Below are 23,410 nucleotides of genomic sequence, written 5' to 3' on the forward strand. Positions count from 1 at the left end.
GAGGGGAGAGCCCTCCCTAGCACGTGCAAAACGGCTTGACGTGGTCAAAGAGAAGGCCGTGGCCCACATGGCTGGAGTCTAGTAAACTGAGGGATTTGGGTGGGGGAGAGGAGCTGGCTTTTGAATGGAGGATTCTAGAATTTGATTCATATTTCAGGAAGGTCATTGTGTTTGCATGGCCAAGGTGAGTGGGGATGCGGATTACCAGGGGTGGAGGGAAATCTTTGGAAGCTTTGAGAGAGACATTAATGGTTTGGATCAGGAAGGTGGTGCTGAAGTAGAGAAAAGGATGTGTTTGGAAGTAGAACCAACAGGGTTTGCTGATAATGGACAGAGAAGGGGAGAGAAATTCAGGAAGACTCCTAAGATTTGGCTCGAGGGCATGGGTGGTCAACTGGTGCCTCTTAGTGAAACGGGGAAGAATGGGAGAGAAACAGATCTGGAAGAGGCACATTAAACCATGCCCTTTCACACCACCATAAGGAAAAAATAAATAAAATTTAAAGGATCACAATACTCAGGTTGGAGAAGATGAACAGCAACTGGACCACGGACTGTTTCGGAAGACTGTTTGGCATTAATTCCCCAAACTGAATATTCACAGTTCCCATGAACTCTTCACTCTCCTCCTCCCCCCAAGTCCCTTCGCCCTGAGAACTCCAGAGGCTGGTCCCTTGCCTGCCAAGCACAAGTGGCCTGTCACCCGCTTACCGGAGCGGCACCAGGACGAGTGTGACCCCAGCCCCCTGCACTCGTGTGCACTGCGGGAAGGGCCAGGCCTCGATCTCCCGGGTTAAATCGTCCTGGTCCCTCTCCAGGGCTTTAATTCCTTGGGCGCAGGATGCAGGCTAATGCAGGGCCGCCCCTCGTCCGCCCAGTGGCCGAGGATGCCGCCGAATGCCTGTAGTTCCCATTTGTACCACCTGGGGCCGCTATTAAAGCACCGCGGGGATCCAGCCGCTCAAAGCCGAGCCGCGGCGCCCGAGCTCGCACCGTTCCCACCCGGCGTCCCGGCGTCACTCAGGGCTGTCAGCCTATTACCGTTACCAGCGCTGTTGACTGTTGAGACTAGTTCAAGGTCAACGCAAAGATTCCAGGCTTACTGGCTAGAGAACTTTTTGTTCCCCCTCCGAACACGCCGCTGTCAGTACCTACTGTGGATACCAGTGTATTTAAAGCCGCTTTGTACAAAAACTTTGCCCCTTCCTCATTTTATGATTTTGAAGTATTAAGATAAATGACAAAAAAAGTTAAAAATATGAGAAACAATAGCAGACCTTTGAACCTTTTGAAACCAAAAGGTAGGTCAAAATTATCAAAGGAAACCTGTGTATGTGTTTATATTTATATATATTTATATTCATCTAAATGTAACAAAGTGCCCAATTTAAAAGCACTTTTTAAAAAATGAGACTGAATATAGAATACAATAAATTAAAAAGTATCTTTTATGTTAAGGTCACGTTGCAACCTATACATATATGACATACAGACTAATCCCAAGGAAAAATAAAAAGGACAAACTTTTTAAAATCACAAATCGTTTTTTCAATTAAAACTTTTAAAAAATGTTTGAGGTAATTGTTGATTCACATGCAGTTGTAAGAAATAATACCCAGAGATCATCTGTCCTCTTTACCCAGGTTCCCCCAATGGTAACATCTTGCAACACTTAACAGTACAATATTATAACTAGGATATATTGGTAGAGTCGAGATAAAGAAAGATTCCCAGTCTTCAGTTGCCCATGCCCATACTTTTCTCTCACCCTCACTCCCTCCTTACTCTCTGGCCATCACTAATCTGTTCTCCATTTCTGTAATTTTGTCATTTCAAGAATCCTGCATGAATGGAATCTATTGTATGTTATTTTGGGGGATTGCCTTTTTCATTCAGCAGAATACTCTTGAAATCCATCCACATTGTTGCATGTGTCCATAGTTCATTTCTTACTGAGTAGTATTCCACGGCTTGGTTATTCATCCATTGAAGTGCATCTGGATTGTTTTCAGTTTGTGGGTAAAACAAATTAAGATGCTATGAACATTCATGTACAGGTTTTTGTGTGAAGATGTCTTCATTTCTCTGGGATAAATGCCCAGGAATACAACTGCTGAGTTGTGTGGTAATTGCATGATTAGTTTTTTTCCCCAAATAACCCATATATTTTACAAGAGAAATTTGATTTGGACAATAAATATTAAATATCATACATCAATGCAATATTCTATTGTTTATTAAGTTATCAAGATTTAAATATGTTAAACATACCTTCTCATATCTAGCTGGCAAAAGAGGTGGGTAATAAATACTGACATAGCCAACTAATTTTCATTAAGTACAATTAATAAGTGAGAAGTAAAACCTGTATCTTTTATTTATATATGATCATAGCAAAAGGGAATGATCCAAAGACTATGATAGTTAGCTTTCCTTTGGTCTCACTGTCATACGTCCTCAACTTGTGAAATAAACACGCAGGAGAGTAAGAAACAACATACTTAAGACAGAAACAATAAAATGTTATCCAAAGTACTAACAAATGAAATAAAAGCCTACTTATTCAGTTTTTCATTAGGAACAACTTGCAACTCTTAAAATATTTGCACTAGTTTCTTTCAGAAAATCCGCAGCTCCACTTCGAATCCCAGTTTATTTATAGGTGACAATCTGAGAAAGCAGGATGTTCACTAATAACTTCTGGTTTATAGTTTAGTGCAATTGCAACAACAGTACTAAAATAAGCCAAATGCATTTCTGGTTGATCATGGTCAACAGTAGCACAAGTACAAAAAGCAGTATATTATTATCATTTTTTAAGTTTTTGTCATTTAAGATAAATTTGAATACCAAATCAGTTAAGTCACGTTATTATATGTTTCAGAAATGACAGCCGTGAGGGACTTTCCTGGCTGTCCAGGGGTTAAGACTCTGCGCTTCCACTGCAGGGGCACCAGTTCGATCCCTGGTCAGGGAACTAAGATCCCACATGCTGCCCATTGAGGCTAAAAAAAAAAAAAAAAATGACAGCCATGAAATCAGTTGTTGGATGAATATGAATAGGGTTTTTTTCTTTCGAGAATTAAAACCAGTGTAGGTATATATTTCATTTGAACATATTGACCTGAAACAAATAGACAGCCAGATATTTCTTCAACAAATATGGGTTTATTTAGAATCAATAGAGAATTGCAATTCAGGGTTTGTACAAGTGCCCACACAGCAAGGGAAGGAGAACACTTTTATAGATGGAAAAAGGAAGTTGCCCACACAGCAAGGGAAGGAGAACACTTTTATTGATGGAAAAAGGAAGTTGGAAGTTGAGGGCTCTGGTAAACAAACAGCCCATGGTGTCTCGTTGGTTGAGTTCTTGCCAGGAAAGAAGATGAATTTTTCTTTTCCCTGTTGGGCTCTGCTATCCTCGCAGGGTGTGAGAGCTTCCTCTCTGGTCTCCCAACTTTATTGAGATTTCTGTTTATTAATTTTTTGCAAACATCACACTAATACTTTTCACTTCCAGAACTTAAGTGAAATGAATGGCTATATTCATCTCCTCTGTTGTTTTCTCTTGCTGTTACTGGTTTGCTTTTGCCTCTTTTATTTACTTATCTGATAAAGATCAGAGTTACCTGGTTGTCGATGTGTCCATTCCTAAGAGCTGGGTCCAACCTCTAGATCTGGAACACAAATAGTGTGAGGAGAGGGATGTGCATTAAGTGGCACTGCCATCTGGTAGTAAGGAAGCTGCAGGATTTAATTTAATATGTGTCACTGAAAACTCTCTGAAAGAGCAAATATTCTTGAGGTGAAACAGCATTATTAATTGGAAAAAAAAACTGCATAAGAAAGGAAGATCTGCCCACACTTTTCCATTCCTGTACCTGGTGAATGTGTCTTAATGCAGCTCTCAGGACTTTGGTTAGTTGATTCAGAAGAGCAAGAAGTCCCAAACAGGGCTTCCCTGGTGGCGCAGTGGTTGAGAGTCCGCCTGCCGAACTGCACATGAATTGATCTTCCATATGAACAAATTCCATTTAGCAAAGCATAAGGTTTGGATTCTGGGTGGTCAAAGCAGACAAACGCAGACTTTGGCTTTTCTTCTCTGTCTTTGAATATAGTCACTTTGGTTAATGGCCCAGCTTATAAGAACCTGAAGAAGCAGCTCATATAGAAATTCCCAAGCTGGTTTCCAGAGTGGCTGTATCATTTCACAGTCTTCCCAACAGCAACGCAGAAGTAACCCAGTTTCTTGGTAAATTGTGTGTGTGTGTGTGTGTGTGTGTGTGTGTGTCTGGTGTGTGTGTGTGTGAGGTTTAAAAAAATAGAATGATGTGTGAAATAGGGAGAGCTGTTGATCAGAGGGCGAATCTGTGGGACTGCTGGAGGAAAAGCCATCCAGATGAGCTCGTAGAAATGGACTTTAAGTTAATAATCCCTGGAGAAGCCATTCAGGTCAGATTGACATAGAAGACAAGAAACATGAAGGACTTTGCGGAAAGCGACAGAACAATGAGAAAATAGAGAATGTGAACTAATTGACATTCTTTTAGTGAGTTAGTGGCCAAGAACAGGTGAGCATCTGACCAGAGAGATTTAAAGACGTGGGTCAACACTGCACTGGGCATTGCCCTCACAATAGGGCCTCCATCTTGTGGGCGTGAGATAATAATAACAGCGAAAACTATTCAGCACATTTTTTTTTTCTTTTTTGGTACGCGGACCTCTCACTGTTGTGGCCTCTCCCGTTGCGGAGCACAGGCTCTGGACGCGCAGGCTCAGCGGCCATGGCTCACGGGCCCAGCCGTTCTGCGGCTCGTGGGATCCTCCCAGAGTGGGGCATGAACCCGTGTCCCCTGCATCGGCAGGCAGACTCTCAACCACTGCACCACCAGGGAAGCCCCTTCAGCACATTTTATCACCATTTTGCAGGTGAGGGAAACTGCAGCCCTGAGAGGACATATAACTTGCTCATGGCCACGCAGATAGGAAGTGTTTCAAACCCAGGCATTCTGGCTACAGGGTCCATACCCCTAACCATCACCCAATATCATCTTAGTTCAGGTCGCTACAACCGAATACCATCAACTGGGTGGCTTAAAAACCACAGAAATTTCTTTCTCACAGTTCTGGAGGTTGAGAAGTCCAAGAACAAGGTGTTGGCAGATTCAGATCTGGTAGGACCCAGTTCCTGGTTCATAGATGGTGGTCCTGTGTCCTCACATGGTGGAAGGGGCAGGTGGCTCTCTGGGGTCTTCTGTATACGGGCAGAAATCGCATTCAGGAGGGCTTCACCCTGAGGATCTAATCACCTCTCAAGGGCTTCACCTGCTAACGCCATCACACCGGGGGATGTGATTTCATCATATGAATTTGTTGGGGGGGGGGTGGATGCAAATGGTCAGTTTATGACACCAACTAACAGACATTTCAGAAGCTCCTGTTGGTGAAGTCAATGAACTTTGGCAGAGTTGGATCAGAACAAAATAAAGGATTTGCAAGTGAAATCATCAGGAAGAGAGCTTGTTCCTATTTTTCTTTTGAGAAAGTGGGGACCTTCAGACAATGTGGGAGCATACTGCCAGTTCAAAGGGGCTTCTGCAGCCCGGCAAACCACGATCCTAAACTTCTAACAGCAGAAAGTAGAAGGGTAGTTTGAACCACATGAAATCACTGTTGCCGCAGGTCCCAAACAGGTGGCGATTAGAAACTTCCTATAGCACAACCCTTTCCATCCATTTTGGGAGCAGCAGGCTGTGATGAACCATTACTCTCTCAGATTCTCTCTTGGTTTGAGTTGCACGAACTGTCTGAAGAGCTGAACACCAATCCAAGTCCAGAGCTGGAGGAGCACCTCACCTGGGCTGGGATGTGGCCCCAAAAGATGGTTAAAGCTCAGGCTGGTTCTGCTCAAGCAGCCATTTCCTTTCTCAAACGCTGACTCAGACAGGCTTGCTAAAGACCAATGCAAGTCTCCGATGCAGACAGGGACAGAAATATTGTTCTTTACCACCAAGTACTTTTGGGGGTGGGGGAGGGGTACAGTATCATCCTATAGTTGGTATACAGTATTAAGAGAAAATAGTTTTAAAAGTAGGACCTGGGGCTTCCCTGGTGGCGCAGTGGTTGAGAGTCTACCTGCCAATGCGGGGGACACGGGTTCGTGCCCCGGTCCTGGAAGATCCCACATGCCATGGAGCGGCTGGGCGCGTGAGCCATGGCCGCTGAGCCTGCGCGTCCGGAGCCTGTGCTCCGCAACGGGAGAGGCCACAACAGTGAGAGGCCCGCGTACCGCAAAAAAAAAAAAAAAAAAGTAGGGCCTGGTTTTTCTCTTTCGCTTACTTATTTTTTGATGTCATCTTTGCTGCTTATGAGGAAACGCCATCAGTGACTGTACATGCTATTTCCAACTCTTTGTTAATGTCATTTCACACCTGGGAGAGGGGCCAAACCAGGAAGTCCTGAGGCCTGAATCAGAGCCGGGAGCCACCCCTTGCCTTTCTGGGGCCTTGGTGCTCTTACGATGCCTTCGCCATGCCGAGGATGTACATCCGCCAGGCCCAGCTGGGCATGGTCCAGGAGTAAGTGCCCAGGGGCTGTGTTCCCCATCCCATCCTCAGCACAGTGCCGCAGATAGACCAGATTTGTCCAGCCGAACAATAGTAGCTCTGTGGACCTAACGATGAATTATGGAGTCAGGATCATTACATTACTAAATTGTCTCCCCTTTTTGTTAATTATTGTCATCCCATCATAATCTTGCAGAGGACTTTCATATGTCTTTGACTCTCAGAATAACTTTGTGAAGGTGATGGAGCAGGTATGATTACCTGAACTTTTAGGTGAGAAATAGAGTTTCAGAGAAGTGGAGTGCAAAGCAGAAACTATACTTCTACTCTTCTTACTTATTACAGCCAGAAAACCAGGTCCAGTTGAATACTATTTTAAGAGATGATCAGATTCCCAGTTAGAAACAAATATTTGAACTATGTCTACTTTTTTTATAGTGACCCTTTGACCATATAATTTTGAATTGATTGGAATTTTCACCCTTGTAATCAAGTCCATTAATCACAAATTGGTAAATTAGTAAATAGGTCTTATTAGCAGTGACTAATACTTAATCAATGTACCCTGTGGCCAGGTAACATTATTTTATAACAGAGTTAAAGAAGTTAATTAAGCCTTACTTAATCAACCACCTTTATGAGCATAGAAATGTAAACTTTTAAAGTTCTATGTCCTGAATTTAGTCTTTTACCTCTGAAGATTTAAAACAATATCAACTGCTTCTATGACAAATGTATGTAAAAAATATTCAGTTTTTTCCTTATGTCTTATTCCATATTTAAATTATTGTTTCATTTACTAGCTTCTGACTCTTCCATGCCATTGTCTTTGTTACTCAGATTCTCAGTTTTTATGAGACAATTTCGAAACGCTGCAGAGAAAAAAAGGAGCTTAATCACCTTGCCTTTGCATCAGAAACCATTTCCCCTTTCGCCCTCCAGCCAAAAAACCTAAATAAACATGACACTATTTCTCTTGTTTATAGCCACAAAGAGAGAAAAACGTCCAGGAAATTTGGGGACACTGAGATGCGAGAGATGATTGTTTCTGTTCTTACCCTGCAAAAGTAAAGATGTTAGCTTATCTTCACCAGCTTACCTAACTACTTACGAGCAAAAGAGATAATGAAGTATTACTAACTGGTGAGATTAAATCACAAAGAAGTAGATCATGATCCAGATTACATTGATACTTGTAGAAATGAAAGAGCTTACAGTTCTCAGTTGCATCAAGTACTCACTCAGTATTTAGATTTATCTGTGGTCTTCCTAAGGTGGTCATTTTGAATGGGGTTCCTTAAAAGATACAAGTGAGGGACTTCCTTGGTGGCGCAGTGGTTAAGAATCCTCCTGCCAGTGCAGGAAACGCAGGTTCGAGCCCTGGTCCGGGAAGATCCCACATGCCGCGGAGCAACTAAGCCCGTGCACCACAACTACTGAGCCTGCGCCCGAGAGCCCGCGAGCCACAACAAGAGAAGTCACCGCAATGAGAAGCCCGCACACCGCAACGAAGAGTAGCGCCCCTTCTCCACAACTAGAGAAAGCCAGTGTGCAGCAACGAAGACCCAATGCAGCAAAAAATAAATTAAAAAAGAAAAAGATGAAAGTGAGTGTCCAGACACTTGGATGCAGACATTAAAGCAGAATGCAGACATTAAAGCAGAATACAGACTCGCGCATGATGTCTTGGGTATCGGGGAAGATTCTGGAATCAGGAGTGAAAAGTCCTACGCCCCGCTCTAAGTCACTCTGCCTCTCTATGCCTCAGGTTCCTATCCTGTAAAGTGTGGGCGTTTGCGTTACATGCTCTGTAGACTCTAAAGGCACTCATAATCTACTATATAAAGCTAGATTATAAAAATCTTTTTCCCTTCACACTATCCACTAAAAGCCTTGGCCATTTTTCTAAAAATTATTTTCAGTTTTCTATTCTATAGAGGTAAGAAGTTATTTCTTTACTAAAAATTTCTATTCAAAGCAGAAATTTTGAGCAGACCTCGTTTATAGCCCTTAGATCTCACCTATATCAAGACTTTTATCTCAGTATGAGAGAAAACATAAAAGAATTTTATTCATTTCTTTCTACTCTTCTATGCCATCTAAAAGTATTTGAATGAAGAGACTCAGATTAAAAAACAAAATCAAAAACCGAAAAACCCCACTAAACTCTTGTGTGATAGGATTGGGACTGGGGAAGGGAGAATATGGATGTGCTAGGAGGTTATCAGAGGTCACATAACATATGCGGTTTTTTTTTAAGTTCATTTATGTGGTTATTTGCCTCTAACAAAAATGAAAATTACATTTTATCTGGGTTATAATAGAGATGATCTTTATAATCACCAGCCGGAGTGAGATGCTTCCCTTCCCTTCCATCTATCTCCAAAGAAAGGAAGGAAGGGGGGAAGGAGGGAAGAAAGGAAAGAAGGAAGGAAGGAGAGAGGGATGGGGTGGAAAGGAGTGGGGGAGGAAGGAGGCTTAGTCCCCGGAGGGCTAGGGCCCCCTTAGCAGAAGTACTTGATTTCTCCTCTGGCCAAACACCAGGGACCAGTACCCGGAGGATCAGTTCTTTGGGTACTAAGGATGCAGCAGTGAGCAAACCGGACACAAAATCTTGTTTTAATGGAGTGCAAGTTCAGAGTCTTTACCAGGTAAGTCAGAGTGTTGACTTGGGTGAATTTTGTTCCCAATATTGCCCTGTATTGCATTTTCCTAGTAGCAAATATTAAAAAATTTTTTCTTCTCTTCTAAAAATAAACATGATGTAGATCTGTCAACAGAACAGAAAAAAATTACTATCTAGTTTTTGTAATTTAATAAATGAGATTTGTTGTATTATGGTTTTTCACATGAGAGTTAATTTAGTTACTATTTTCTATTAATAAAAGGGTACAATTGTACTATATTTGAATTTTGTCTTTTTGAAATTTGACATTAAATCTTATCAATAGTACATGTACAGTCCTTGTAATACTTTTTTTTTTTTTTGCGGTACGCAGGCCGCTCACTGCTGTGGCCTCTCCCATTGCGGAGCACAGGCTCCAGACGCGCAGGCTCAGCGGCCATGGCTCACGGGCCCAGCCACTCCGCGGCATGTGGGATCTTCCCAGACCGGGGCACGAACCCGTGTCCCCTGCATCGGCAGGCGGATTCTCAACCACTGCGCCACCAGGGAAGCCCCTTGTAATACTTTTTGATTGTATTCAGGGAACTGAAATTTTTTTCCTCCAAAATGATCAGGCATAATATTCATGAGATTGTAAAATAAGAGCTGGCAGTCATGTTACCTAAATGTTCCTTCCTTTATAAATACTACATGAATGTTACTTTCACTTGCAGAACTCACTAGACCTTGACCATGATCATTTCCTCTTTTCAAACCTCCGTGGCAGTTTTTGCTCTAATTATTCTGCATGTCAGTGTTTTGGATACTTTCAAAGCTGCAGTATATGAACATGCTGTCATATTGCCAAATGACACAGAAACACCCGTTTCTCAGGATTATGCCTTGCTCCTCATGAACAGGAATATAGATATTCTGGAGAGAGCAATTAAGCAGGCTGCTGAACAGGTATTCTTTTATTTCTGCTAATCATAATTTATGAGGGGCATGAGAGCTGGTGAAGATTGGAGTGTTGAATTGTCTACATACATAGAGAAATAATTTTGATTTAACTTGTTTTGAACAGGGTGCTCAGATCATTGTGACTCCAGAAGACGCAATTTATGGATGGAAATTTACCAGGGAAGCCATTTTCCCTTATCTGGAGGATATTCCAGATCCTCTGGTGAATTGGATTCCATGTCAAGACCCACACAGGTATTTGAGTTATCCTAGTTGTTTGTACAAAAGTGCTGTGGTTCTCTAAAATGTACACGTTCACTTCAGCAAAATGATAAATTCTGAATGATCATGTATGTGGTGTATGTTATTGTTTTATATTTATATATATATCTTGGCATTCATTAGATTTTTAAAAATTGTACCTAGGTGCCATTTAACAATTATTTATAATCTAGTATCTTTATTAAATTTGGAGAAATATAAAAATATTTATTACTGGGATTAGAAACTAAGGGGAACACGATCTCATGAATATTAATTTCTCATGAAAATTAATTTCTGAAGTGGACACACGGGGTTGTGTTTGGAAAATATTCCAAGGTCTCTATTGAAGGTACTATATTTCAATTCATAGTCTCTCTGCTCTAGAATCTGTTTCCCAGGCAGAAAGACCTCACTATCTACTTTCTAATGAGACTTTATGTTTTGAAACTTTGCATTTTCCTAGGCTCATAAAGCTAACTTTCCTGGGAAAAAGTAACCTAGAAACTTTCTAATGTAAAATATTTAATATATGTGTGTATATTTAATATATAACTCCTACTATCTACTAAGGCTTAAATTATTGAGGCATGGATTGCACAATTCCATACTGGCAGTAAAAAGTCCCTCACTCTTTCACACTCGTTCTTGTACTTTCTTTCACCCTCTTGCACTTTCTCTCACTCTTGTACCTCAAATTAAGTTTATTAAACATCCCTTTGCCATGTTCTTGCTGGAGGATTATGGATACCATGCTTTTTGAGGCACTCGTGTTTAGTGTAAATTTTATATAAGGGTTATCAGAAAACAGCTTTTCTCAGCTCTAAAGAGACTAACCGTGCAACGAGGAGAATATCGGGTTACATGACAATCAACCGCTCCACTTGCCAATCATTCCTGTTCTGAGCTTATGCTTCCTATGATGTTTGTAAGAAACACTTTTGTGGAAGAAGAGGAGCAATAGCTGGACAGTCTTTCTTTTTTTTTTTAATAAATTTATTTATTTATTTTTGGGTGTGTTGGGTCTTCATTTCTGTGCGAGGGCTTTCTCTAGTTGTGGCGAGCAGGGACCACTCTTCATCACAGTGTGCGGGCCTTTCACTGTCTCGGCCTCTCTTGTTGTGGAGCACGGGCTCCAGATGCGCAGGCTCAGTAGTTGTGGCTCAGAGGCCTAGTTGCTCCTCAGCAGGTGGGATCTTCCCAGACCAGGGCTCGAACCCGTGTCCCCTGCACTGGCAGGCAGATTCTCAACCACTGTGCCACCAGGGAAGCCCTGGACAATCTTTCTGCCTAGAAGTTTTGAGAAGAGGGACAACCCATTTGTTTTCATCTCACAGTAGGATTATAAGATAGACTTCCTGTTAAAAACAACATATGTTGCAAATTTATGGACTAGTCAAATATCACAGTAGCTATGGAAACTGGTGAAGGTTGGGGGAGAGGTCTATTCCATATGGTTAGTAAATACCTCTTTCATAGCACTACACTAGAAAAAAGAAATTTTGTCAGAAAATGGGCTTGCGTTGTCACCCAGTACAGTCACATTTAATTCATTTAACTATTACTTATTGAGCATCTACTGTGTGCCAGATACTATTTTAAGAATAGGAGATATAGCACTTATTAAAACAAAGTCTTTGCCCTCCCTGTGGCTTATGAATATTCTAGTAGGAGAAGATAGATGTAAACAAACACATTTATTATATAGAATGTCATTTGGAGATAAGAATAGGGATGCTGACTGAAAAAAAAAGCACAACCTAATAGTTGACAATTATGTTTTCTTTGGGGCTTTACCAAGGACTTTAGCCTGGGATACAGCCCCTCAGATACCTCTTCGGACAGTTCCAAAGAGGTAAGGTAGGAGCCAAGATATATAGGAGTTTTTGCAGCCCTCCCAAAGGAAAAAACAAACAAGGTAGCCCAACATCAAAAGATTACTGCTAATGAGACGTCCCTGGCGGTCCAGTGGTTAGGACTCCGTGCTTCCACTGAAGGGGTGGCAGGTTCAATCCCTGGTCGGGGAACCAAGATCCCATAGGCCACTAGGCACGACCAGAAAACAAAAGAAAACAAACAAACAAACAAAGAGGGACTCCCAAGTGTTTGGCCTGAGCAGTTGGAGGCGTGGAATTGCCATTTACAGACATAGGGAGTGTTACTGAACCAAACTTGGGTCCACTTGCCCAGGCACAGCAAAGCCTATCTACTGACACCAGGCTGTGGTGAAGGAAAGTGCAGGGCCAAGCAAGGCCTACAGGTGGCTCATGCTCAAAAGACCGAAACTGTCCGATGGATTTTAGGGAAGGGTTTTTAAAGGCAAGGTGAGGGAGAGAGCGGCAGGGTGTGTGATCAGCTCTTGCACTGTTCTCTGATTGGTCGATGGTGAGGTAACAGGGTGATGTCACAGGGGTTAACATCATCTATCCTCAGGCTCCAGCCAGTCTGGGGGTTATGTGCTCATGGTCGTCATGCAATTAGCTTCTTCCATCTGGTGGGGATTTTAGTATCTGCAAAACAATTGAGGAATGTGTGTCAGACTCTGTTGTTTATGTTCTTTGGGGAGGAACTAAAGATTCTGTGACTCTGCTGTATAGCTAATCTATTATTTAAATTGTTACCAGTTCTCCCCGCCCAACTGCTATTTTTTGTTACTATGTGTTTACATCCTTCCAATCACTAATTCTTGAGCCAGTTTTTTGTGACTCAGGGGAGGCCTGGGAGACTAAAGCTTTTCCACAAAAAAAGAGGCAGGTAGAGGGCATGGAGGTTGGGGGCAGTCTGTCCTGGGAAGGTCCCATAGGGTCCTCTCGGTTACAGGAGCACTGAAGGAATAGAAAGTCTGGGATGGAACTCAGGAAATCAGTTTCGTGCATCTGAAGTTTGATCTGTGATTTAATAGATATCCAACTGGAGATGTAACCCTGGCAGTTGCATATTCGAGTCTGGCATGAAAGAGTCTGGCAAGGTCAGTGTTGGAGGGAGAAAGTCAGGGAGAAAAAATTTTTAAATCAGATTTACTAACCTGGATAAGAGTAACTATCAATCCATCCCTTTTCATGCATTCATTCACTCATTAACCCATGTAACCAGCAAATGTATAAAGAGCTGCAGTAAGGAAGCAGGAGGTGCAGTCATGATAAAGAAGCGTCTGAGGTTTGAATTCAGATTGCCTGTTAAATGCAAGCTCCAAAACACATAATTGTGCTGTAAAAATCAAAGGTGGATCTTACTAGATTCTCATTGGTGAGGTCGGGGATGTGCTTTAGCAGTGGCAGCTCAAATGAGGAACCATCTATAAATATCTCCTAAGTAAATCTAGGTCCACAGTAATCTTCTCCCATACAGGTCTTTTTTTTAAATATAAATTTATCTATTTAAATTTATTTATTTTTGGCTGTGTTGGGTCTTTGTTGCTGCACGTGGGCTTTCTCTGGTTGCGGCGAGCGGGGGCTACTCTTCGTTGCGGTGCGCGGGCTTCTCACTGCGGTGGCTTCTCTTGCTGCGGAGCACGGGCTCTAGGTGCACAGGCTTCAGTAGTTGTGGCACCCGGGCTCAGTAGTTGTGGCACACGGGCTTAGTTGCTCAGTGGGACCTTCCCGGACCAGGGCTCGAACCCATGCCCTTACATTGGCAGGCGGATTCCTAACCACTGTGCCACCAGGGAAGCCCAATACAGGCCTTTTTTTCAAATCACATTGCTCTTAATGAAACTAATGTAATAATGTAGTTTATAGGATGGATAAGTTTATCATCATTCTATTCAGAGACTCACGTTTATAAATTTCCTCTTATTTGCCTTCTATAAATAAACTCCATGTTCAAACCTATTAAGCTTTAGGAATAAAACACAGTATCTATCATCTATGCAGGAATAGTAAAGCTGCATTTTTAAATATTGATAATCATATTTAGTTTTAAAAAGATACCTTAACATGGCTCTCACTCTGTTCCTTTCACATTTAGTGTGACTATTCTCAGGTAAGGTTAATAACTTATCAATAAGTATATTGCCACCTCCACATTGGTCAGTAATGTCAAAGAGCAAAGAATCTTGGTCCTCAGTGGAAGCAGAAATGTCTCAAAGAGTTACCTATTCACAGATGAAACCACAAAAATAAAAAAACACTCTACATATTCTTTATTCAGGGTAAAAATAGAGACCTTTCAAGCACATTTTAATTTTTATTTAGAGATTACTTTGTTAGTTTTTGTAATCAAACCCATGTAGATAAGACCTTACATATTTAATACAGTGTGTTTTCCTGTACAAATGGAAAAAATTATGTGTTAACGTTTCTAGACCAATATAGCTGTTAATTTCTGTACAGTGCCAACCCAACACGGTACAACTGGGATACTTTTTCCAAAGTTGACAGCACAGCTAAAGTTTCCAAAAATTCCAATTTTATGTATATACATATATATGTGTATATATATATATTTATTTATTTATTTATATACAAAGACCAAGAGCAGTATTTTATACGTCAATACCAGCAACAGCTTTTCCAGATTCTGAAGTCATCTGAACAAAATTATAGAGACATCCAGCGCACTCCATTAAAGAAAAAAAGGTGAAAAACAAAACCTCAGAAAACAGCAAAGTTCTGTTACTGTTGTGGTACCTGGCACCATTTTCTTTATTAGCTTCTCAATCATCATCTGGAAAGAAGACATTCTAGAATAACATCATTATAAATAGATCTGATAAAGCATGGTCACTACTATGTATCGTAAAGCAGGTACAAGATAGTTTACATTCACAGAGGTATGATACAGTACTGTCCTACATCTGTAATACTATAGGATATAATTAAAAAGACATTATTTGAGACTTGATTCTACTTTTCCAGCAGAGGGCCCAAAGGATGGTTACGACACAGCTCTGGTACAGAAATGTACCTTCTTAGATAGGATTTCCCTTTTTTAGTGTCACAGTTCTAGGCACTCACTGTCAAGCACATTTTTATGTCCTTAAACATAAACTTTTTAAAAGTATTTCTATAGTAGGAAAGTTAGTTTCATCATATAAAGTTATTCAATTCATTGTAAAGACACAGTAGTCAAATTTTCTATAAGACCTGCAAACATTTCTGTTCATACTCCTTTCATCTCCAAAGATAAGAATTATAGACCGCTTTGCATAACATAAGGCCACAGAGTTACAGCTAAAAAGAAAGTCACAAAGGTAAGATGTCCCTTCTGTTGTAGTCTGCTATTTATTTGTCAGTTATCTTGGTATCTTCAGAGTATGGGCTTCCAAAGTTCAGGGCACTCAGAGCTGGCCTTGGTCTAATGGCTCACAGCACTACCACTTCTAGGGGAGTTCCAGTGGTGTTCCATTCCTGCACTACCCAGGTAATACGTCTGCATTTCGGATTACCACAACTAACACGCTGAGGCCACTACCTCTGCCCTCACACCAGAAGGAAAGCTCATTTGGCTATTCCCTAACTACCAAGAAACAAATTCCCAAATGCATCTTAAACTTCAAGACTTTAGGAGCTGGATTATTTTTGGAAATAATAAAAGAATAAACTTCCTTTATAAAAAGAAAAGAAACTTACCGCTAAGAGGGAGAAAACAATTTTTAACACCGTGATGAGTTCACCTGTGGAGTGAGTTAGAGAAGAGATCTAATGCTTGAGCTATAAGAAACTACAGTGTTTAGACTCAGTGCAGGCAAGGAGGAACCAGAAAAGGAGATGGAGAAAAGCACCCAGTGAGTAGGAGAATGAGAGCGTGGGGTCCAATAAGCAAGGTGAAGTGTTTCCGGGAGGAAGGTGTAAGTAACTGTGTCAACTGCTGCAGGTAAGTAGCACAAGATCACAAGATGTCACATGAAGATGACATCACGTGGATGTCATCATCAGTATTAGTGAGAGTTGTCGGGTGGGATGATAGCGATGAAAGCTGATCTGAGCGCTTCTAAAGAGAACGGGAGAAGATGGGCTGAGGATTGCAAAATGTCCAGCTCTTCCAGGGAGTTTTGTTGTAAGATGGACCTAAGGTATGGAGCATAAAGTAGAGGAGCATGGGGGTCAAGAGAGGTTTTTATTTTATTTTGATTAAAGATGAGAGGTACTAGAGCATATTTGCATGCTGATGGAATGATCTAGTAGAGAGATGACAACTGTTGGTGCAGGAGAGTGAATAATAAATTGCTGGAGCAATAGATACAATGTGGAAAAAATTCATCAAGGTTAGGCACAATTTGTGACTTCTACATATAATCTCTATCATATCACGTAATTATCATTTCTTTTTTGTATGAGAACAATTAAGATCCAGTTTCACAGCAACTTTGAAGTTTATCATGCAGGATTGTTGACTATAAGCGCTATGTTTTGCATTCAGTCTCCAGGACTTATTTATCTATTAGTTGCAAGTTTGTACCCTTAAACTTCATCTCCCCAGTCCCCCACAATCCAGCCCCTAGTAACCACCATTCTATCTTCTGTTTCTACAAGTTTGACTTTTAAAAATTCCACATACAAATTATATCATACAGTATTTGTCTTTCTCTGTCTGACTTACTGAAATGTCTTAATTAAAACTGGATTTAGATTTGGTCATACACCAGTACAAGCAAGACTCAGCTGCCTGGCCAAGAACAACTCTATCTATGTCTTGGCAAATATTGGGGACAAAAAGCCATGTAATTCTCGTGACTCTGCGTGTCCTCCTAATGGCCATTATCAATACAACACCAACGTGGTATATGATGCAAATGGAAAGCTGGTGGCACGTTACCATAAGGTAAGAGGGGGTGGGTGTGTAATATGGAGCCTGCTATGAGGGGGTGGATGCTGTGTTTAAGAGTTAGAGCTTCATCCTCTTATAACACAATGTTACCAAGATTTTTTTAAAGCGAGCAATAAAGAAAATGACACTTTAGAAACGTGGAAAAAACTGTAGGCAGAGACCTCTAAGAAAGGTTTGGTAATAGTCCAGGATTGAGATAAAGTTTTTGCATATATAAAACAAGTAATTTTAATATTGATATAAAAGATACTGAGATGACTGTAGTCTGGATACCACTTAATTTTGAGATGATAAAAGATGTTTTCACATTGTATGAATCAGTTACATGGAAGTTAATTTCCCTGCTTTCTATCAAGTCACAAAAATGATCTTTCTCTTTTAGTTTCTATACCAGTTAATTTAATTATCCTCTTGTTGATTTAAGGTCAAATCATAAGATTTTTACTTTAAAATCTGAATTGAAAGAGTAAAATAACCTGAAGTCATAATTTTGTACTAAATTGGACTGGGAGAGAGGCTGACCTTTTAAATGGTTATGGGATGTGCAGGTCAGTGTGAATGTCCCTTTTCCTCTCCCATATGTTTTCTAAGCATCTTAATTGTGGCTTCAAAATCTTCTGACTGGAGAAATTATCTCCTGGAACTCCTAGTGAAAAATAAAAATTACTCAAGAGGAGTGATATTGAGCCAATGACTTTCAAATGTTTTTGATCATATACCTCTATATGGAAAGAAATTTTAACGTGAGTCCTCAAAATAAAATATATTTATATTTACTTGTGTGTTTATTTGTGTATTTATAAATAAAACCCAAAACTTTCAAAAAGTTTTCTTCATAAACTTGTGGGTTTCACAACTTGTTTTTATATGTAATTAAACTTCTGTGTTCTCAAAAATGTGTCTCAGACTGGAAATAGAAATGTCAGTACTTCCATTTTCCTTGTTTCAGAGACTGTGTTTGCATTGTGAGTATCATTTTTAAAGGCTCTTTCTTTGCAGCTACTCTTCCATTCTGTAAGTGTTGACCTAGTTAGACTGGTAGCATAGTTGGTCAATCCGTTTATCCAGGCCCAGTAAATGGCAGGATGGCACGGTGCACTGGATGTGGACAGCTAATGAGGACCTGGGTCATCCTCAAGTGAGAAGCTGTCACTCTTCCATCAGGGTACCTTGGAACAGTTCGTGACCCATGCTCTCTGACATATGGATCTGATAAGAGTACTTTTGTCGATCAATTCTTAAAATGCTAGTAAATTTCAATTAAAAATATTTTTTGGGTAGAAAATAAATTTAGAGAGAAGTTTTAATAGTCTGGCTCCCAACCCTCAGTCTTTTCTACTTTACAAATCATTTTATTAAGCTGTTGACCCTGATTATTAAGTTAGACTAGGTTCATTTCTCAAGTTTACTTGGAAGGAATCAGAGAGAATGAAATAAAATATTTATTTTTAACAACAATTTTGAAAGCTGGGTAAAAGTCCCTGAAATTACTTTGGATGGGACACTGTAAAGAGGGAGAGGGCCTCCCTCATCTGATTAATAGATATTTATTGTGCATCTATTATGTTTCTAGGTATCAGGGACTCAAAGAAAAATGAACTATGTCTTCAGCTTTCAAGAAGCACATAGTGTTTAGGATTTATGGGGAGGTATTTGGCTCCTCATTGAGAGAGGGAGGAAGATAAGGAGAGAGAGGGAGGGAGAGAGAGAGAAAGAGAGGAAAAGATAGAGAGAGAGAGGGAGAGAGGGAGTGAGAGAGACTATATTTCTTCGTATTTGTCTTTGGAAATTAACTTCCACTCACCAGAGTCATTCACCTTCTATAGATTTCCTGCTATTGAGCATTGCCAAATCTCAAAATTACTAACTTGGAGAGTTTTCATGTGTCATCTTTTCAATAGAAGAGCCTTTCCTGGTTTCATCCTGTGTGTTTGTTATAGTACAACCTCTACTTTGAGCCTCAGTTTGATGTCCCCGAAAAGCCGGAGCTGGTGACTTTCGACACCTCCTTTGGAAAGTTTGGCATTTTCACATGCTTTGATATTCTCTTCCATGATCCTGCTGTGACCCTGGTGAAAGATTTCCACGTGGACACTATATTGTTTCCCACAGCTTGGATGAATGTTTTGCCCTTTTTGACAGCTATTGAATTTCATTCAGCTTGGGCAATGGGAATGGGAGTTAATCTTCTTGTGGCCAACACACATAATGTCAGCCTAAAAATGACAGGTAATTCATGACCAGATGTGGTTTGCTGATTATATTTCTAAATGCAGAGAAATTTGTGCCTCAGATATGACCTGTTGTAATTTTTTGGTTCTTCGTTGAGACTTTTCACTATGTTTGTATCCTTTTATTAAAAAAAAAAAAAAAAAGGAAGAAGAAAAGAAAAGCTACTGCTTGATTATAACAGCTATGGCTGTGTTAAGACTTTTATATGTATTATTTCATCTATCCTCACAACAACCTTATGTATGCATTGAGTACTAGCATTCCAATTTTGCAGATTAGAAAACTGAGACACACAAAAATGCAAGTAACTTGCCAAAGGCCACGAGATAGTAGGGGGCAAAGCAGGGAACTAAACAAGATATGCTCTATAACTGGCAAGGTAGAGTAGTGTATTATTGACATGTTGCTGTATAACAAGTTACTTTAAAAGTAAAAAGTGAAAGTGGCTTAAAAACAATAAACATTTATTATCTTACAATTTGTGTTGGTCAGGAATTTGGGAGTAGCTTAACTGGGTGGTCCTGGCTCAGGCCATCTCTTCAGGTTACATTAAACTGTTGGCTGGGCTAAAAGTCATCTGAAGGCTTGATTGGGGCTGGCAGGTCTGCTTCCAGGATGGCTCACTCATATGGCTGTTGGTAGGGTTCCTCTCTTTCTCAGTGGGTGTTGAGAGGAGACCTTCACTTCTTGCACATGGGCCTCTCCATAGGGCTGTGTGATGTATCCTTATGACATAGCAGCTGGCTTCCTCCAGAACAAGTAATGGGAGAAAGAGGGAGAGAGAGAGGGAGATAAAGAGAGAGAGAGAGAGAGAGAGAGAAAGAGGAAAGCTGCATTGCCATTAATGACTAGTCACAAACCATTATTTCTACCATGTTCTATTGATTAAGAGTATGTCACTAAGTCAAGCCCACACTCAAAGTGAAGGGAATTAGACCCGCCCATTGGAGAAAGGAGTGTTGAAGAATTTTGGAACATATTTGAAAACCACCACAATGGAGAACAGGAGGGAATTTTGTATTAACTTCCCTACCTCTCAGGAACGCCTGAGTACAACGATTTTAATATTTGGCTTAATTTTCTATAATGCTAGTAAATTATATTCAAAGTTTATTTGAAATGAGACCACAGATCATGCAGTTTAATCTCCTCCAGTAGAGAATAGGAGAAATATTATACTTAGGTGTTCAGCGCCTTGTGCTTTCTCATTGTGACTGATCTTGTGACATGACCACGTACTCAATTCTGATGGGGAAACTGGTGGTGTTGGGTTTGCTTTTTGTTTTTAAAAGACTTGTCTTCCATTCACAGGCAGTGGTATCTATGCACCACACTCTCCCAAAGCATACCATTATGATATGGAAACAGAGCTGGGAAAGATCCTCTTTGCAGAGGTGGATTCGTATCCCCGAAACTCTCCAACCTACCCACCAGCTGTGAATTGGAGTGCCTACGCCACCACCATCAAACCATTCCCAGGACAGAAAAGTTCCTTTAGGGGCTTTATTTCCCGGGATGAGTTCAACTTCACAGAACTCTTTGAAAATGCAGGAAACCTTACAGTCTGTCAAAAAGAGCTGTGCTGTCATTTAAGCTACAGAATGTTAGGAAAAGAGAATGAAGTGTATGTTCTAGGAGCTTTTGCTGGACTTCACGGCAGAAGGAGAAGAGAGTATTGGCAGGTAATCTCAGCTCGAGAGAAAGGGAATGTTTGGATGTCAGTAAATTCCAGGGTTAAGTTTTCATATTTGTCCCAGGGAACCAAATGCTTTTCCTTGGCATGACTGCATGCATTGCCAGTGTCACACACACACACACACACACACACACACACTTTGGGATTAATCATGTGATATTTGCAGGGGGGCTAAGTATCATTGATTGTTTGCTTTGAGCACATTAAAAGAATACATTAGCCTGACAATGCTGATTTTCTATTTGACTAATGAAACCAGTTTACATATAGAAATGAACTTCAAGAAGGCTTCTTTAAGTAGCTTTGCTGACACATCTGAATATAAAGTCTTGTTTTAACTTTTTTTTTTTTTTTTTTTATTTTTATTTTTTTAGGTAGGCAGACTATGGCCAGTGATCTAAGATTTGTTTTTACTTTTTTTTTTTTTTTTTTTAATTTTATTTATTTATGGCTGTGCTGGGTCCTCGCCTCTGTGCGAGGGCCCTCTCCAGTTGCGGCAAGTGCGGGCCACTCTTCATCACGGTGCACGGGCCTCTCACTATCGCGGCCTCTCTTGTTGCGGAGCACAGGCTCCAGATGTGCAGGCTCAGTAATTGTGGCTCACGGGCCTAGTCGCTCCGCGGCATGTGGGATCCTCCCAGACCAGGGCCCGAACCCGTGTCCCCTGCATTAGCAGGCAGACCCTCAACCACTGCGCCACCAGGGAAGCCCTTGTTTTAACTTTTAAAACCAACAATAAGTAGGGATATCACTTTTATTTTAACTTCTCTTGTAACCAAATGTCCTGATCATTTAATGCCCTTCCAGTGACAAATTTTTTAAACTTTTTGTATAATGTTGGCTATGCATTTGTTTTTTCTTATTTTACTCTGTGCCTCACTGCCTTCTCCTAAGGAAAAAGATATGAAAAAAAAAGAGAGATGGTCAAAATTTTAATCATCCTTTTGGCTTTTGTACTCCTGTTTCCCAAATACCTCTACTTTCTTGGGCCAAATGCCATCATCTGACATGCCAGACTAATGGTTTATATCTGTTACCAAGTCCAAGCTTGTACTGCTTGCTGTATGACAGACCAATACATTGAAAGATGAGTTGTTGGGACAAGGAATAGTGACTTTATTTGGACAGCCAGCAGACTGAGAAGATGGTGGACTAGTGTCCCAAAGAACCATCTTCCCTGAGGTAGAATTCAGGCTTCTTTTACACTAAATGGGGAGGGGGTAAAATCCTAGTTCCATTCAGACTCTGGAGGGGATGTGTTTATTTTTTCCTTCCGGCAGCCATTCATAGGTATGCCTGGTCTGGAAGTTTCCTGTGAGCTAAACAAAGGTATTTTAGCTCATTACATGAAAGGCAGGATTCTCAGAGATGGTTCATTATGTATAATTTAAAGCTTACAGGCAGCATGCCTTTAGTGATTAACTTGTAGCAAAAGCAGTAGACTACAAAGGTTTAAATAAAAAGAAACAGATCCAATATGGAGTGGATTTGTTCTTTCCTATTACAAATCTAGTTTTAAGCTGGCTTCTTTCTTTCAATCCCGCTAGTTACCCAGGAAGTGGGGGTTGGTTCTTAATCTTTTGCCATTTTCAATAAAACAGGTAATTATATGATCCAAATCCCTTTATCAAATGGTGAAAATATTTACTTTGCTACATTTATAAACTGAGTCAACAGTTCTAGTACAAGTAACTTAGATGCAAGACATTGCATTTTATTTGCGTCTTTTCTACACAGGTCTGCACAATGGTGAAATGTAAATCTACTAATCTGGCAACTTGTGGACAGCCAGTAGACTCTGCTCTGACGAGATTTGAAATGTTCTCCCTAAGTGGCACATTTAGAACGGAGTATGTTTTCCCTGAAGTGCTACTTACTAAAATCAATCTGGCACCTGGAAAATTTGAGGTAGGATAACTTCAAGAGTGCCTTTATTTTATCTGTTTTCTGAAGTCAAATAAAACAGTCTATGACAACTGTATCTGTTAACTTTTGCTGTGTAAGAGACTCCTCAAAATTTCATGGCTTTACACAATAACTATTTCTTTAGCCCTGATTTTGTGGTTGGTGATGTGAACTGGGTGTAGCTAGGCTGTTCTTCTGGACTAGAAGAGGCTCGGTTGATCTTGGTTGGGCTCATTCATGCATCTGCTGCTAGCAGGAGGGTTATTTGGGGCTGGCTGGTTTGTGATGGCATAGTCTTGGAGAGGTGGGATGATTGGGGCCACTCTCCCTCTGTGGTCCCTCATCTTCCAGAAAGCCTTGTCTTGTTCACATGTTAGATTAAGGAGTCCGAGAGCATAAATAGGGAAAGACACAATA

General features: G+C 40.6%; 1 protein-coding gene and 1 pseudogene across 1 annotated transcript in view; one reads left to right on the forward strand and one right to left on the reverse strand.

The window, feature by feature from the left end:
- Positions 1–3,500: 3,500 nt before the first annotated feature.
- Positions 3,501–4,167, reverse strand: LOC112409091 (splicing regulator RBM11 pseudogene; annotated as a pseudogene).
- Positions 4,168–9,046: 4,879 nt separating this feature from the next.
- The window catches only part of VNN2 (vanin 2), an 18,621-nt gene continuing 4,257 nt past the window's right edge, over positions 9,047–23,410 (forward strand). Inside the window, exons 1-7 of the mRNA XM_024759073.1 lie at positions 9,047–9,217; positions 9,906–10,137; positions 10,256–10,386; positions 16,962–17,154; positions 19,101–19,389; positions 20,704–21,074; positions 22,826–22,996. Of these exons, the coding sequence (XP_024614841.1) occupies positions 9,925–10,137; positions 10,256–10,386; positions 16,962–17,154; positions 19,101–19,389; positions 20,704–21,074; positions 22,826–22,996 (1,368 nt within the window). The 5' untranslated portion in view covers positions 9,047–9,217; positions 9,906–9,924. The remainder of the gene's footprint in view (positions 9,218–9,905; positions 10,138–10,255; positions 10,387–16,961; positions 17,155–19,100; positions 19,390–20,703; positions 21,075–22,825; positions 22,997–23,410) is intronic.

This window comes from Neophocaena asiaeorientalis, unplaced genomic scaffold (genome assembly GCF_003031525.2).
Source record: "Neophocaena asiaeorientalis asiaeorientalis breed wild unplaced genomic scaffold, Neophocaena_asiaeorientalis_V1.1 scaffold5, whole genome shotgun sequence".
Lineage (NCBI taxonomy): Eukaryota > Metazoa > Chordata > Mammalia > Artiodactyla > Phocoenidae > Neophocaena > Neophocaena asiaeorientalis.